Source organism: Chrysemys picta, chromosome 4 (genome assembly GCF_011386835.1).
Source record: "Chrysemys picta bellii isolate R12L10 chromosome 4, ASM1138683v2, whole genome shotgun sequence".
NCBI lineage: Eukaryota > Metazoa > Chordata > Testudines > Emydidae > Chrysemys > Chrysemys picta.
This window is the reverse complement of record NC_088794.1, coordinates 22,015,227-22,031,304: the sequence shown is the minus strand read 5'-3', so window position 1 is coordinate 22,031,304 and position 16,078 is coordinate 22,015,227. Positions and strand designations below refer to the sequence as shown.

The 16,078-nt window shown below is 50.2% G+C and overlaps 1 protein-coding gene across 7 annotated transcripts in view; it reads right to left on the bottom strand.

The window, feature by feature from the left end:
• Nucleotides 1-265: 265 nt before the first annotated feature.
• The window catches only part of TFEB (transcription factor EB), a 55,098-nt gene continuing 39,285 nt past the window's right edge, over nucleotides 266-16,078 (bottom strand). The window contains exons 2-9 of one of the 7 annotated variants that reach the window (XM_005308299.4): nucleotides 14,841-15,085; nucleotides 14,480-14,734; nucleotides 14,057-14,137; nucleotides 11,991-12,111; nucleotides 11,700-11,756; nucleotides 10,472-10,547; nucleotides 9,644-9,791; nucleotides 266-7,766 (exon numbers count right to left, since the gene is read on the bottom strand). In XM_005308299.4, coding sequence (XP_005308356.3) covers nucleotides 7,323-7,766; nucleotides 9,644-9,791; nucleotides 10,472-10,547; nucleotides 11,700-11,756; nucleotides 11,991-12,111; nucleotides 14,057-14,137; nucleotides 14,480-14,734; nucleotides 14,841-15,035 — 1,377 coding nt within the window. In that variant the 5' untranslated portion in view covers nucleotides 15,036-15,085 and the 3' untranslated portion in view covers nucleotides 266-7,322. Of the gene's footprint in view, nucleotides 7,767-9,643; nucleotides 9,792-10,471; nucleotides 10,548-11,699; nucleotides 11,757-11,981; nucleotides 12,112-14,056; nucleotides 14,138-14,479; nucleotides 14,735-14,840; nucleotides 15,086-16,078 lie in introns of those variants that run through there. The other 6 variants (XM_008173769.4, XM_042849069.2, XM_042849070.2 and 3 more) reach the window with 6 other exon arrangements.

Here is a 16,078-nt window from a genome sequence, read left to right as displayed (position 1 = left end):
GGGGGAATTCCTTCCTGACCCCAAATCTGGTGATCAGAACTCTCTGGAAAAATCTGTCTCTGATTATGGGAGATGAGCCCTTTTGAAAATTCTGGCCCATGTGACCTTGGACATGTCACTTCCCTACTCTGTGCCTCAGTTTTCCCCTCTGTAAAATGGGCATAAGTGATACGGATTTGCTTTCGTAAACCACTTTGAGATCTCTGGGATGACAGCCGTGGCTGCTGCCCTTCGCCCCACACAAATAAACCCCTACACACGGATAGGCTGTAAATAAATATATTTTAATGATTTTTTTCCCATTCCAGTTCATTCTTTTGTACATTTATTTATAAAACAGTAGTAAAATTTTTAAATCAGAGCACAGTGCATTAAGAAACAAAACACAAAAAAGAGATAAAAAATCCACGACTGTTCTCTCATGGCATGGGGAGCACCCCACTTCTCACGCAGGCTGGAGCAGGGGATAATGGTGTGGCATGTTCTGCATCCCATAGCCATGAGCTGAGTGCAGTATATACTGTATCTGACAGACATTAACCCCATTCTGCATACAGCACACACCGCTACTCACAGTCCATGAAGCATGCCGCACTACCGTATATACTACTGAGGAGGAGCACTTCACGAAGTGTCTGGCTAAGTTGTTCTAAAGTGACGAGTGATTCTGGGTACCCACCTCAAGTCACCTTAAAGGGGCCTGATTTTCAGACGGTGGGGTGCTCAGCACTGTCTGAAAATACAGCACCCAAAGTCACTAGTCGCTTTTGCAAACCTTGGCTTCCAAGCTTTGCCCTCCCAAATTCACATGCTTTTCTGAGACGGTTGGGTCCGCATCATATCTGAAATCTTATGAGGTCAGATCTTCCCACACAAATCTTGGCTTCGGTCAGATTGCAGACGCTGCAACAGACGGGGGGAAAAAATCTTTCCACTAGATGACATCACTTCCTGTCCCACCCACCAACAGAAAGGAAGCGTAAAGGCATGCCACGGTTTCAGACCCCAAGAACAAAAAAGTCAAGTGATTCAAGCTGACATCTTAAGTGAAGATTACATATGTGCCCATCCCTAGTACATACCATGTCCTGAAGCCACTCAAGCACACGGCATAATGCACACGATATACCGCGTCCTGTGTTTGTTGAAGCATGTCGTGAATAGTGCACAGTTATAACACAGAATCAACCTGCTGTGGGTTCAGAAAGAGCTTTGGATTCAAACCAGGCAGTTTTATTTTCCTCTAAGGGACTCTCCTCATGAGAGCATCTGAGCAACAAAGCAAACTAGGCCTGTCTAGGTATGTTCCTCTCAGCCCACTGGCTATGGCTCCACCAGAACTTCCAAGAAATTGACTCTCATCCCATTGGGCACGGCTCGCCACCCACCTTTCCTGGAACCTTACCCTAGCTATAACTTCACCAACTCTTCCTAAACTGGCTCTGACCGTGCACCACTTCCAGTATCTGCTGGATTTTTAGCCTACATCCGCAGGTCTACATGTGCGAGGCTCTGCAGACAGGCAGTGCATCCATAGGCACTTAACGTGGATCTATAAGGTTCTATAGGTTCTGCTGCAGAGGATGCATGCTGCCTACCCGCAGGCACTTAGCAGAAGTCCACAAGACTCTCCGGGTGACACTTCAAAGGTGTACAGGAACACCGTGCGTCCACACAGACGCTTGTGCTGCGTAAAGGAGTTTAATGGCTGTATTGGAGGATGAACACTGCACATCCATAGGCACTTAACACAAGTCTACAGGGCTCCAGGGGCCTGCTCTGAAGGACTACTCCTGTTCATAGGCATGTAATGGCTCTCTTGGAGGGAGCACATGCCTTGGTTTAACCTGGCACAACAGACACTCCCATCCTGCAGGCCCCACTCACTGAAAGAGCCACAGAGAATCCTGTCTGCTCACCTCCCCCAGAAACCCTGCATTTATATTACTGACATTTGTAAGAGCTCCCCTTGCAGGACTCCTATCTCGGGGCACTGACTAGTCGTTCCCTCTCCTGTTACCAAATATACGGGCAAGGGAACGTAGGCTAGGGACGTCCTTTTCCCCTGCTCTACGCTGACTCTCCTGCCAGGGGCTGGGGATTGCCCATCTCAAGAGGTGAAGGGGTGCCGCCCTCTCCCCCGCTTTCTCTCACTCGCTTTCTTTGCCATCACATGCAAACGTCACTTCCTACAGGCACTTCTCACTGTCAGCTCAGGAGATGCCTGCACCCTGGAGGTCATCTCACTCCCATCACAGACCGGCGCTTGCCCCAGAGCTGTACCCTATGGTCACGTTCACACTCAGCACCCTACGATCCAATTCCTGAGCTCTTTCCTTCTCAGGGAGTTGGCAGGTTGAGTTTTCCCTTATGATTTTAGGTCCTGGCTCAGCACGAGTCACCAGGGTTTGAAGTCAAGGGAGCTGTGTGTGTGTGCAGGGGTCCCACCCGCGCAGCTCTCAGTGCAGAATCAAGGCTGGAGATGGGGCCTGATCTATAAAGCCTGGATCCGAGCGCTCCTGAACTTTGAGGATTGGGATCCAGACATTACTAATAAAAAAGATATTACATCATTCTCCAGTAATGGCCCCAAACACTACAATTTGCTGTAGCCTTCCTGCAATACTTAAGGCAGTTACTGGGGTATAATGTAGTATCATTACTAAGGCTGTCAATTAATCACCGTTAACTCACGCAATTAACTCAAAAAAATTAATCGCACTGTTAAACAATAGAATACTAATTGAAATTTTATTACAAATATTTGCACTATAAAAATGATAAAAGAAATAGCATTTTTCAATTCATCTCATACAAGTACTGTAGTGCAATCTCTATCATGAAAGTGCAACTTTCAAATGTAGGGTTTTTTGGTTACATAACTGCACTCAAAAACAAAACAGTGTAAAACTTTAGCGCCTACAAGTCCACTCAGTCCTACTTCCAGTTAAGCCAATCACTAAGACAAACAAGTTTGTTAACATTTACAGGAGATAATGCTGCCCACAACACTTTCCCTGCAAATTTGACAAAATGCAAAGAAGATACAAAAGTGAAATTTCTAAAGATAGCTACAGCACTCAACCCAAGATTTAAGAATCTGAAGTGCCTTCCAAAATCTGAGAGGGATGGAGGTATGGAACATGTTTTCAGAAGTCATAAAAGAGCAACACTCTGATGTGGAAACTACAGATCCCAAAACACCAAAAAAAAAAAATCAACCTTCTGCTAGTAGCATTTGACTCAGATGATGAAAATGAATATGTGTCAGTCCGCACTGCTTTGGATCGTTATCAAGCAGAAAACGTCATCAGCATGGACGCATGTCCTGTGGAATGATGTTTGAAGCATCAAGGAACATATGAATCTTTAGCGCATCTGACATGTAAATATTTTGTGATGCCGGCTACAACAGCACCATGCAAATGCATGTTCTCACTTTCAGGTGGCATTGTAAACAAGAAGCAGACGGCATTATCTTCTGCAAATGTAAACAAACTTGTTTGTCTGAGTGATTGGCTGAACGAGAAGTAGGACTGATTGGACTCGTAGGCTCTAAACTAAAGTTTTACATTGTTTTATTTTTGAATGCAGGGTATTTTTTGTACAAATATACATATAATTATATATTTGTAAGTTCAACTTTCATAATAAAGAGATTGCACCACAGTACTTGTATTTGGTGAATTGAAAAATACTATTTGTTTTTTTACAATGCAAATATTTGGAATAAAAAATAAATATCAAGTGAGCAGTGTACACTTTGTATTCTGTAACTGAAATCAATATATTTGAAAATGTGGAAAACATCCACAAATATTTAAAGAAATGGTATTTATTTTTAACAGCGCGATTAATTGCATGATTAATTGCGATTAATTTTTTTAATCACTTGACAACCCTAATCATTACTAAAAGATTTCCCCATCTTCCCCATATGCCCCTTAGGCTCTTACTGTAGAATACTGTCATCTTTTCTTTTAAATAAAAGTGATCCCCGCACCCCTCTTCCCCATCCCAATTCCCCTTGTGGCTGTGCCAACATCAACAGCACTGAGAAAGCAGAAAACAATTGAGCTACGAAGCTGTGCAAAGAAATTCTTCAGTGGTTTGGCTCTTTAGGCCAAAAACTATCTGAGGACAACTGGGGGGCGGGGAGGGGGGGGAAGAATGGGATTGACTCTTAGAAGCCAAAGAGTCCTTGCTAAGATTTTGGCAATCGTTACTAACGTACAATCCTCCTCCTGCTGCTTCACACCAGGGTGGCTGCCCTGTTACCCAGTCTCTATGTGGGGGCCCAGATACAAGTTTACATTAAGGATCCAAAAGACACAGTATAAAGACTGATTTGCCTTCTGTCTGAAGAACCCCAGCTCAGAATTATGACGACGTAAATGAGGTCAGGAGACAGCGCTGGTCATGTTGAAGGAGTCCTCGATTCCATTCTCTTAATGGACCAAACTTTGTTTTGGTCAGGGATAGAAATATCCTCTTCCAATCAGCGAAAACATGGCTTGTGTTGCCAGAAACACGGAAGCGGACATGGAAGCAACTGGGGGCGAGGGGGAAGACAGAGAGCCACAATGAGGACACAGAAGAGGCCTTTCCCAGAGTAGGATAACTCCTTGATGTTTGCTTTTGAGCTCAGCAGGGCTAATTTCCATGGTTTCTAGGATGCCACGCCCAGCGAGAGAGAGCCCAACCTGAACATGAAGACACAGGAAGTCGAAGAGGAACTTGTTGGAGGGAAGAGGTTGTTTTTAACGTTCCCTGGCAATTCCTCGTCAAAGGGATATTGGTTCTGGGATCAACCTCAAGAAGGGGCGGCATGGGTTGGAGGAGCACCCACCTGAGAGATTTAGAACTCCAGTTTCCCCGTATCACTGAGCTGCTCAGTGCTGCCCGAGAACCCTGTAGAACAAAGACCTTGTTCTCTTCCTCTTCAGAGCCAAGCTCATTGAGCAATGAACTCAGATTCCCCTCCACCCCATGTAACTTCCCCCAGCTTCTACCCCTGGCTGGCAGGACCAGCTCCAGACACCAGCGAAGAAAGCAGGTGCTTGGGGTGACCAATGGAAAGCGGCGGCACGTCCAGGTCTTCGGCGGCAATTCGGCAGCGGGTCCCTTAGTCCCTCTTGGAGCGAAGGACCCGCCGCCGAATTGCCGCCGAAGAATGAAGCGGCACGGTAGAGCTGCCGCCGAAGTGCCACCAATTGCGGCTTTATTTATTTATTTATTCCGCTTCATCGCTTGGGACGGCAAAAAAGCTGGAGCCGGCCCTGCTGGCTGGGTTTGTGCTCTTTAAGGGCAGAAAAATTCCCTCCCACGGACATTTCAGCAGAAAGCATTTGGATCCAGGTCCCTTGACCTCATGTGGCCATCTTCCACGTGTTCGTGATGACACTGAACACACTGAGCCAAACCCAGAGGCCCCTTAACTCAGGCAAAACCTCCCACTGGCCCCAATGGGTGGCTTGCCTGAGTAAAGACTGAGAAAGAAAACAACTCAGTCAGGTCTCACTTATTTCACTGGGAGCAGAGGGCACTCAAAGCCTGCCAGGATTTGGCCCTCTGAGTGTTTTAACGGAAGAAGGGATCTAAGCTCACCCTGACGATAACTGAACCAGTCATTTAGGGTGCCTTCCATGAGCTTGATTTGCTAGGTTCAGGCACTGGGGATGTGGGTATGAGGGTCTCAACTTGGAGGTTTCAGTTTACAGGGGCACATGCAAACCTCTTTTCCAGATGTGGTTCATAGGGGAGGTTCCCACACACATATGCCCCCAGGTCTCAGGTTCAGATGCAGCCCAAAGACATACTCGGTAGTCGCAAGTCACTCAGGGCACGTCTACGGGTGCAGATGGGAGTGCGCCTCCCAGCTCAGGCAGGCGAACACATGCTCGCTCTGCTCCAGCTAGCCCACTAAAAACCACAATATAAATGGCACGGCACAGGCAGCAATGCAGGCCAGCCTGAGTACAAGCCCGTCTCAACCCCGGGTCGCGATGCAACCAGCACATTCCTGTTCTTAGCCTGTTAGTGTGAGCCCGGCTACCACGTATCTGCCTGGGCTGGGAGGCTCGCTCCAGCTAGGATGACCAGATGTCTTGATTTTATAGAGACACTCCCGATATTCAGGGCTTTGTCTTAGATAGGCGCCTATTACGCCCCACCCCGATTTTTCACACTTGTTCTCTGGTCACCCTATCCCAGCTGCAGTGTGAACACACCCTTAGGTGAATTTGAAAAAGCTGCCCAAGTGCTTTATAGTGCAAAATGGCTGGCACCAATAAGTGCGGGTGCAAAGCCAGAGCTGGTGTCTGGAAACATCAGTAAGGGTTTAGTTCCATACCAAGCACACACTGATGGTTTTGACCAAATATCACTTGGAAGTTTCAGGATTCATCTGAACAGACTGAGAGGAAGCAGAGATGGGCCCAAACCGGCATCCCAACCCCCTACACGCTTTCGAGGGTTAGGAACCCACTTCCGAAGTTGGAGGCTGGGTCCCATCTCTAATAGGGTGGAAGTTGAGCGGGTCTCAATAGGTCCACTCTCAAAGCCGGTGCCTTTACAAACCCAGGTGACAAATAAATGAGACTGTTGCATCCAACTCCTGCTCCCGGCTTTGAAAGTGTCCCTCTGGTATCACTAAATAATTTGTTCAGATTACCCTCCTCCTCTCCCCTGCAGCCTTCTTACCCAATGAGCCTTGAGAAACACACCTCCCCTATGCCGTGACGACCAGGGACACCACACCCTCCCTCAGGAAAGCTGCACATCCCTGCCCGAAAAGAGAAGGGGAAGCCCAATGCGGGAACACGGTACAAGGCAGCTTCTGCCGATGTCTTCAGGGCGATAGCGCCAGGGCTTGGGAAGACTTTGAGGGAACACGGGTTCACGTGGTAAAGCTTGGCTGGATGCACATTTGCAGCAAGGCGCTCTGAGCAACAAGCCCCCTGTTAGCCTCCACCAGGACTCGAAGGCTCCTTCTCATACCTGACAGCCCGGCTTCCAGCCTCTACTCCTGCACTGCATGTGGCTTGTGGGAAGTTTAGCTGAAAGGCAAGGCAGCTGGGCTGTAAATCTAGGGTCATTCGAAGCCAGGGAGCTCCGCTTAGTTAATGGCAAAGCAAGAAAGTTTGCAGATCAAGTTGTAGCAACAAGGGTCTGACTTTCCCAGTGACTGTGACAACGCTTGCATAGAGAAATGTATTTCTATGTAGGCTCAAGTGTGGGCTGGGGTCCTCTTGGGTGGGGGCGTGTCTTCACCGACAAGCCTCACTCCTCGTCCTTTTCCCCAGGCTCCGAGCGGCTCCTTGTCACAGCATGTCAGCATCCTCCATGCTGAAGCTGCTCCTGCGACTGCTGGCCTTGGAGGCCTCGGGGGACATGGCGGAGAACAAGGGGTCAGAAGCCAGAGGTAACATGGTGTCCTCCATCAGCATCAAGTCCAGCTCCTTCTTGGATAAAGAGGGGAAAGAGACATGGTGGCTGGGGTCCAGCTGGTCGCGGAACCCTCTGGAGCCATCATCAAAGCTCAGGCCATGGGTAAAGTCCAGCTGGTAGGGAGACGGAGGCAGCAGCGGCAGGGGTGGCTGTTGCTGTGTCTCATGGTCTGGAGGTAGCTGGGGCTGCTGAGGCTCCATCGACCCGTCCTCTCCGGTCACTTCTTGCTTCACGACCTGCTGAACTAGTTCTGCCACGTTCACGCCGGAGGGTGAGGAGGCGGGCAGCCCATGGAGGCGTGCCTGCATCTCCAACTCCTGTAGGACAAAGCACACAAGCCAGGAGTCCTTACTAGGGGCACCAACGACACAACAGGAAGCGGGAGGGAGCCACTAACTGCTCTGTGGGGAACCCTCCCCCAGCCTGAGAGCTGAACGGACACAATCCGGCAGCCAGGCATAATGAGTGAAAGGCACCATTGTCACATTAAGGACCGCAGGGTTTACAAAGCTACCAGTGCGGATGCTACAGGCCAAGACTGTCCGAAGCGACTAATGATTTTGGGCCCCCAACTTGAGACCCCTTCAAGGGGCCTGATTTTCAGACAGGGCTGAGGACCTGCCCCTCTGAAAATCAGGACTGGTTCAGATGTCTTAAGTCAGGCACTTTTGACCACCTTCGCCCTGGCCACCACCCACTCCAAGTACGGCAAATAAGACCCATGGCTCCCAGAACCACTAACAGCATTTTTGTGGTTACTCCCACCTCTTCCCATTGCCACTAAGCGTGGCTCACTTCAAATCCTCGAGCTGCACCACCCCTTTCAAATATCCCTCTCAGGGGACTGAACCGGTGACAAGGCCAGATAGAAAAGGCAGACAGCAGAGGACCTTGGAGAGGGGTGAAGAGATTCCAAGAGACACAGCAGAAGGGAAAGATGGCAAACTACACAAAGAGAGGGGGAGTGGGAGGGAATGCCCAGGGATAGAGAGAAGGAGGAAGAAGCAAAGAAGAAAACAGCACTTCAAACTTTAACCCATAAAGTCCCCAGTCCCTGCCAGATTTGCTATTTCATAGGCTGAATTCCAGTGTTCAGCGACCCAAGGATAAGGTGAGGCAGACATTGTGGGCTCAGTGCTTTAGTGCAAGCAGGCTGCTCGCTACTCTACATGAAATCTCCGGGTAAAGCTGGCGCCAGCATCCCCACCAGGTACCATAAACCCTAGGTCAACCTGGCGGCCTAGTGAGCCTCCTAAATCCATACCGAGGCTCCTTAAAAACCTCTCTTTAGGTGCCCAGAGATGGATTTGGAGCCTGCCATTAGCAAACAGGTTTGAAAGGGTTAGCCCAAGTGCCACAGCCTGGTAAGCACAGGCCACCCCACGGCAGGAACAGCTACGAACACAGCAAGCCTGGCTCCCACGCGACTGCCACGAGCGTTACTTGTGCTGAATGGAACCTCTCCCAAACTAGCTCGTCCCTGTCACTGGTGGGCTGCAAGCCAAGGGCCTGGCCTGCAAAGCAGCACTCAAGTCAGTCACAAGACAGGAGCAGCCCCCTACCACACCTGAATGTCTGCAGTAAGTGAGCTGTGCAAACAGCATTGCTAGGGGCCTGATGCAAAGCCCACCGAAGGCAGTGGGAACCTAGCCAGTGACTTCACTAGCTTTGGCTCAGCGTGTGCATGGAGCATCTCAAAGGGACAGAAATGAATCTCAGGTGATGCCAGCGTGAGTCTGGACAGACTCCATTTAGGTCAATGAAGATGCTCCAATTGCAGGGCCTTAAGGGAGAACAGAATCTGGCCCAGACCCACTGTGAAGGGGCAAGAACAAGATTGGAGCGCCTGAAGGTGTTTTAGGGTACGTCTACACCAAGAGAAGAAAAAAAAACTGTGGCACCTAGTCTCCAAGTCTGGGTCAACTGAGTCAGGCTCGTGGAGCTAAAGACAGCAGCATAGGCCAGGCCAGAGCCTGCCCTCCAACGCCCTTTCCTGCACAGGGCTTCAGAGCCCGGGCTCCAGCCCAAGACTGCATGGCTACACTACAATTTTTAGCATGCAGCTCTAGCCACGTGAGCCCAAGTCAACTGACCTAGGTGACCCATGGCCGTGCCGTGGGTCTCTTATTACAGTGAGGACGTACCCTCAGGCTGGGTTAGAACAGGGAGGGACGGGGGGAAGATAGGAACCCACCTGGATACGGATCAGTAACTGCTTATTCGTCATTTCCAGACGCCGAGAGTGATTCTCCAGATCCCGCGACCTCTGCAGGTCCTTCTGCATCCTCCTGATGTAATCAACCGAGGCCTTCAGGATCGTCCCTTTGTTCCAGCGAACATCCCTGGGGTACAACATGGGAGAAGTCATTACGGTCTGTGCTGTCAGCTCCTTCTAACCAGCTCCAAGGCCCGGACAAGTTCTGCAGAGCATTGCTGTACTGAAATGCGCCTCTGCAAATGTAATGCCCTGAATTACCATCCTGGACACACTGATGTAGGGAATGGCACTGGCCTGGGTCAATATACACATGCCATTATCCCAGTCTCTGAAAACACCAAGCACCAGACTCCTAGGGAATTCGATGTGGGACCAGACACTGACACCTGACCGGCCAGTATCAAAGCAGTTGCCCAGCTGGAAGATCAGATGAAGGAATGAAAATTCTCAGTGTGTGAAACAGAATCTGACTCGGCACTGGAACAAGCTGTTACTAGGAAACAGCAGACAATCATCTACATCTAGTCCATCCCCTGGCCAGGGCAAGCTTGATCTCCACAGTAAATCCTCAGGTGCCTTGTCCAGTTAAGTTTTACATGTCAAACAAGGGGACCCCCCACTGTTTCTCTGGGACGAACATTCAACAGTTGCCATTAGGAAGTTTTCTCCTGATCTACAGAATAAGTTTCATCCCCCAGGGCCACACCATTTGGACCATCCTTAACAATTCCTCTGCCACGCACCACCAAATCCACATGGGATATGTAAGACAAGGCGACTTGTACTGCTTGCAGTGATACTTACAGATCATTGGCTTTTGGGATCAGCATTCCGAGTTCTTTGATGCGATCATTGATGTTAAACCTTCGTCTTCTTTCAACTAAAGAGAGGGAAGAGAAAGAGATGGAAACTGACCCAGGTTTAGGAATTTGGGACCAGCTGCAACGCTCTGCTGTTTGTACCACACTCAGCCCCCACTGTCCCCAGCCTGGATTATGGGAATCACCAAGTTCCCCAGAGAGATTCTCGTCCCTTGTTCTCCTCACCCAGCTTTGGGCGAAGGGACTAGGAGAGCTATTCAGATGCTGGTTTGTCCCGGTCACCCAAACATGCATCCTTCAATTCTGGAGGACTGCAGTTTACATGTGATCGATTCCATGGGCACAGCGCAGTCAGAGGTGGAGTGGCAAAGATCTAGATGGGGAAACATTCAGTGGGTGAGGGATGGTATAGAGAGGAGGGTGGGTTGCAAGAGACGTTGGGAAAGGTGGGGCCGTGTAGAGCCACATTGGATGGGAGAGAAGTGGTTGAGGGTAGCATGTGGTGTCATAGGAGGTACTGGGTATGACAAGGGGGCTCGGAGGTGGGGTGGGAGAGATTTAGGGCGCTATTTAGCATAGGAAACCATTGAGACCAAGAGCTTAGCACTATTCAAACAAAGGAAGAGACATTTCTATGGAGAAAGAGAATATTAGTTACATTAGACATAGTACCAATATCTATGGGATACAAACCCTCATATTTCAGGGCACAAGCCAGTAATGAGGGCCTGACAGTGCTCATGAAGAAACTTCCCCCAAAACAGGTTATCCCATAACTGTCCAGAAGAGACTGTCTCATCTTACTTCGATTGTAAGACCTTTGTGGCAAGAACTGTCTCTTTGTTCTGTATGTACAGCCCCTAGTGTAATGGGGACTTGGTCCATGACTGGGGACCTGAGGCACTACTGCAATAAAAATAAAATAACCACAATAATGGGGTTTCTTATACTTTCCTCTGAAACATCTGGGGCTGGCCATTGTCAGCCGGGGTACTGGGTTAGATGGAGCCCTGCTCGGGGGATCCCTATACGCCAAGCACAAGAGGTGCTAGGTGGAATGGGCTGTTCAGACAGATGTGTAGGATGAAGGTAGGGTGAAAGGGAAACCAGCGATACAGACAGAGGGGCCTCCAGGAAAAGAACGGGGGTTGGGCTGAAGGAAACTAGGGCAGGAGACCCAGCCTTGCAGCTAGAATGAACCATCCACTCACTCAGGTTGTGATTGTCCTTCTTCTGACGCTCTTTAGCCAAGGCACGGTTCTCGGCATCTACAAGACAGACCCAAGAGGTCACACCACACTTGTTACAAAGCTGTGTTTTCTCACCACCTCTCCCAGCATCACTCAGTACCTAATGTCAAACAGGGTGGGCAGGATTCTGTTTGACCCTCACCCCACGTAACCCTCACCACCATCAATGGCAAGAGCATTGACGCAGGATTTGGCCCAACCTGACAGACACGGACGCACACATAGGCTGCAGTCAAAACTCACATGCGTTACCTGTCAGGTCTCTCTTCTGAGTGAGGTCAGCGGGGCAGGAACTGCTGGTGACAGCCACCAGGGAGGCCGCCAGCTGGGGGTCACCACTATATACATTCATGTGACTGCTGGACATTGGAAGCTGAAAAACAAGGGAGCACGTGACTAGTATGGTTCTCGTCCTCCTCCTGGACGAGCGGGAGATGGGATCAGGGAGCTAGAAAGCTGGCTCAGGGCTGGCCCTCGGGGAAGATTCCAAATCATAAGGCCTAGCGTGAAAGCACCACAATCTAGGGGCTGCATGCAACTGGGAGCTGGAAACTCCTGATTTCTACTCCCTGCTCTGCGGGACCTTAGGGGAGTCACCTCACCACTCTGTGCCTCGGTTTCCCTATGTGCAAAATGAGACCAAGGCTACTGACCTAATTCACGAGGGGCAGGGTGGTGATGACTCAGACGTGGAATCCATCAGGCTGAGATTTTCTAAGGGAGGTATTGACTTTCACTGGGCGCTAGGCACTAACTCCCTTAAGCCCCACTGAAAACCCCAGCTAGAAACATTTACAAAGCCCTAAGTTGCCTCACTGCTGCATGATACGTTCTCACTGTGGGACACTAGGTGACGGAAAGGGATGTTAAAAATCAATCAATCAATCTTCACCTTCTATGGTGCCTTCCATCCAAGGACAGGATCTCAAAGCATCAATCAAGAAAGCCTCACCAGGCACCCTGGGAGTTAGGTATCCTTAGCCCTATTTTACAGATGGCAACACTGAGAGGTAAATGGACTCGCCCATGGACACGCAGTGGCTGAATCAAGAACTGAAACCAAGACTCCCGATTCCCCTGCTCTAACCACCAGACTGTGAGCCTCACAGTCAGGCTGGAAGTTCAAGTGGTAGCAGCCAGTGCAGGGAATGTAGGCCTCAAACCCTGCTGAGTTTGCACGATGGGGGACAGTCACGGTTGCACAAACAGAATCTGGGTTTTTTTAAATCAAGACCAGAAGTCTTTAAAAAAAAAAAAAAAAAAATCAGGCGTCAGCTCCCGCACAAGAAACGGTTGAGATAAAAGGAACAGCTGGGAGAGGTTCTAGAGCTCTTGTAGAAGACATCAGACTAGATGATTACAATGGTCCCTTCTGGGCTTAGAATCTGTTAAGCCCTCCCAGCCCTTTGGGGCTCATTTAAAAGCAGGAGCCTAACCAAAGGGCTCATGGAGTCTCATAGCAGTCAGTCATGCTACTGCACAGCTTTCCCCTCCCCCAGCCCACACACAGCAATGCCAACCTGATGTTTACTGTCTCTAGGTCAGGCTGCAGCCAGCTCAGACTAGCACTTGTTGCTGACTTACTCGGCAATAATAATCACTACAACTCCAGGGGCTGGGCAGGGGGAGAGAGGCTCAGTCAGTTTGTACACACCACAACGCATGATTTCCCACTGCCTGCCGGGCGCTGGGCCAGGCAAAAGCCATCACTGACATACGGAGAGTGTGCAGCAAAATCCCGGGCTGCAGCCTTGACAGTTAGTAGCAGCAATCGATGCAGGGACACCCCAGTTGCCAGATTCTCAGTTCCAGCCGAGCTCCGCTCAGGGCAGGAATTGAGGGGGCAGGGTGGTAAAGGCGGCTTCATGCTTCCGGTGAGCCTCCCTATATTCTGAGCCCAGCCAAAAGCCTGTCTGGCCCCCAGTGTGTTAGAGCAGCCACTGAGGCTGCTCTAGCTTACTCTCTGCTCCCCACAGCCCCGAGGGGTTGGCCTGGCAGCTGAGAATAGCAAGAGCACAGCAGTGCTCTGTCCACGCCCCCCGTGCCAGGTCTGCTAGACTGCACTAGTGTACAGCGGTTACCCTGGCTCTCGGCCACCAAGAGAAGGGGCAGAGAGCCACAGACAATCCGTCCCAGAGGGTATGGGTAGCAGGGTCACCACTCTCCCTGGAGGGTCCCTTTAGCTGGAAGAGCTCAGTCTCCCCTAACCTAGAGCACATATACTCTAATTGTTCCCTAGCCCGCACATGTCAAATGCAGGTTCCTCCCCTCCCTCCAGAGTCAGGATAACCGTCCGGAAGTCAATCAGAGACACTCACGGTGTTGGGCATGTGCATTTCCGGGTTAATATAGCCCAAAACGTCATCCAGACGCATGATGTCATCAATGACCTCGTCTATCTGGAAGAGAAAGTTGCATTCTGATAGAGCACACGGCTGGAGGTGCGGGGTCACCGGGCGAAAACGAAGAGACAGCTGAGGGTTTCCTCAGTTCAGTGGTTTCATTTTTGATGCTATGTGCTACCTGGTCCATGAAATGCGCTACATGCTAGCTAGGTATTTATATCTTATGTCCCACCACGCCTCCTGCTGGGAAATCCCAGCTCTCCGCTCTGCTCCTTATAGCGCCTCCGCTGAGAGAAGCCAGGACTGGAGAGACACTGATCACATGCCACTTTTAAATCCTTCCCTTCCTCTCCCCTAGTCATCTTGGTGCTCTATAAACCCAAGCCATTTCCTTACCTCCCTCTCCGGGTTGGAGCTGATGTTGAGCATGGCCATGGGGCTGTTGGGGGCGCTGTTGCCAGCTGAAGAGGACATGACATGGCCGGGCCTGACGCCCGGCGAGGCGGCAGGGGGAGGCTTCGGAGAGTGCCGGATAGGACTGATGTGAGTAGCAAACTTGTTCCCGTAGGTTTCAGAGATATACTCCTGGACCTTCTTGTCCCGTGACTTCTGCAGATGATACGTGGTGGGGTTCTCCAGGTACGTCTGAACCTAAAAATCCACACACCCCCCAGGCAGGGGAAAACAATTAGAGCTCTCAACAAGGCCAAGACTCTCCCCCCCCGGAGAGAAGGAAACAAACTAATCTGCACTGTACCTTTAAGACCTCTCCCGGCACGGATGGTGGGGATTGGAATTGGACTGGAGTGTTGATGGCAGGCGTGGGGGCCAGCGGCATCTGCTGCTGCTGCATATAATGCATCACCGCCTGCTGCTGCATCCGCTCCCTCTGCTCCTCCTGCTGCGCTTGCTCCCGCATAAGCTGCATCCGCAGGCCGATACGCGACGCCATGGTGCACGTGTGGGGCAGGTCACAGCTCTTCCCGAGGCACAAAGGAATTGCTGAGAGAGAGAGAGAGAAACGGGATGTGTTGGACCATAGCAAAGGCTGCGATAGGATTAAATCAAGCCCAAGGGATCCGGCTCTAATGGCAGTGCTCTTGGGTTGTGCCTGTCATCTAGATATCTCAAAGTGCTTCATGTAGGGAGGGTCAGTAATGTTATCCCCATTTTACAGATGGGGAAACTGAGGCACGGGGCAGCAAAGGAGCTTGCCCATGGCCACCTAGAATATTTCTCTGTATGACAGCTGCATCCACAGCCAAGTGACCTCTACCACCAGTGGCATCCCAGCCAAGATCAGGGCCCCAGTGTCCCATAAGGACTGCAAGACTAGTCCTACTAAGGCAGTGTCAGCCTGTGACTATTCCCTGGGGGATCGTTCTAAAAAGCGCGATATAAGGGTTAACTATGAGGACGTTAGGTGCTGTACGTACACGTAATAAAGCTCCTGCCCGGAAGAGCTTACAATTGAAATACACGAGGCAAAGGAAGGAAGGATTATCATCCCTGGAGAACTGCAGCAGAGAGAGGCTGAATGACCTGCAGGCAGCCTGTGGCAGTGCAGAGAACTGAACCGCGAGAAGTCAGTTCTCTAACCAGTGGGTCAAACTGCCTCCCAGACTCAGGAAAAGAGCCTCTGACTCCCAATCAACACCGAGCAGAACAGAGCTTCGATCTTTGGGCCCCAGCACAAATAAACAGCCACGGCAATAAACCAACCCCCAAAAGAGGGATACACAAAAAAGCCATCCACTCTTTCCCGTGACAGCTTCAAAAATTGTCCTTCGGTTTGTAAAATCCTGGGGTTTAAAAAAAACAAACAAACAAACAAAAAACCAACACTAAACTTGGGGCCAAAATCAACATCTTTCCACCTTCGACCACTGATCTGGAATGACCCACTGAAGGCGCTCGGAATAAATAATAATCCCTAGTTCTTATCTGGTGCTTTTCATCAGGAGAGCTCAAAGCACTTTATAAAGGAGGTCACTG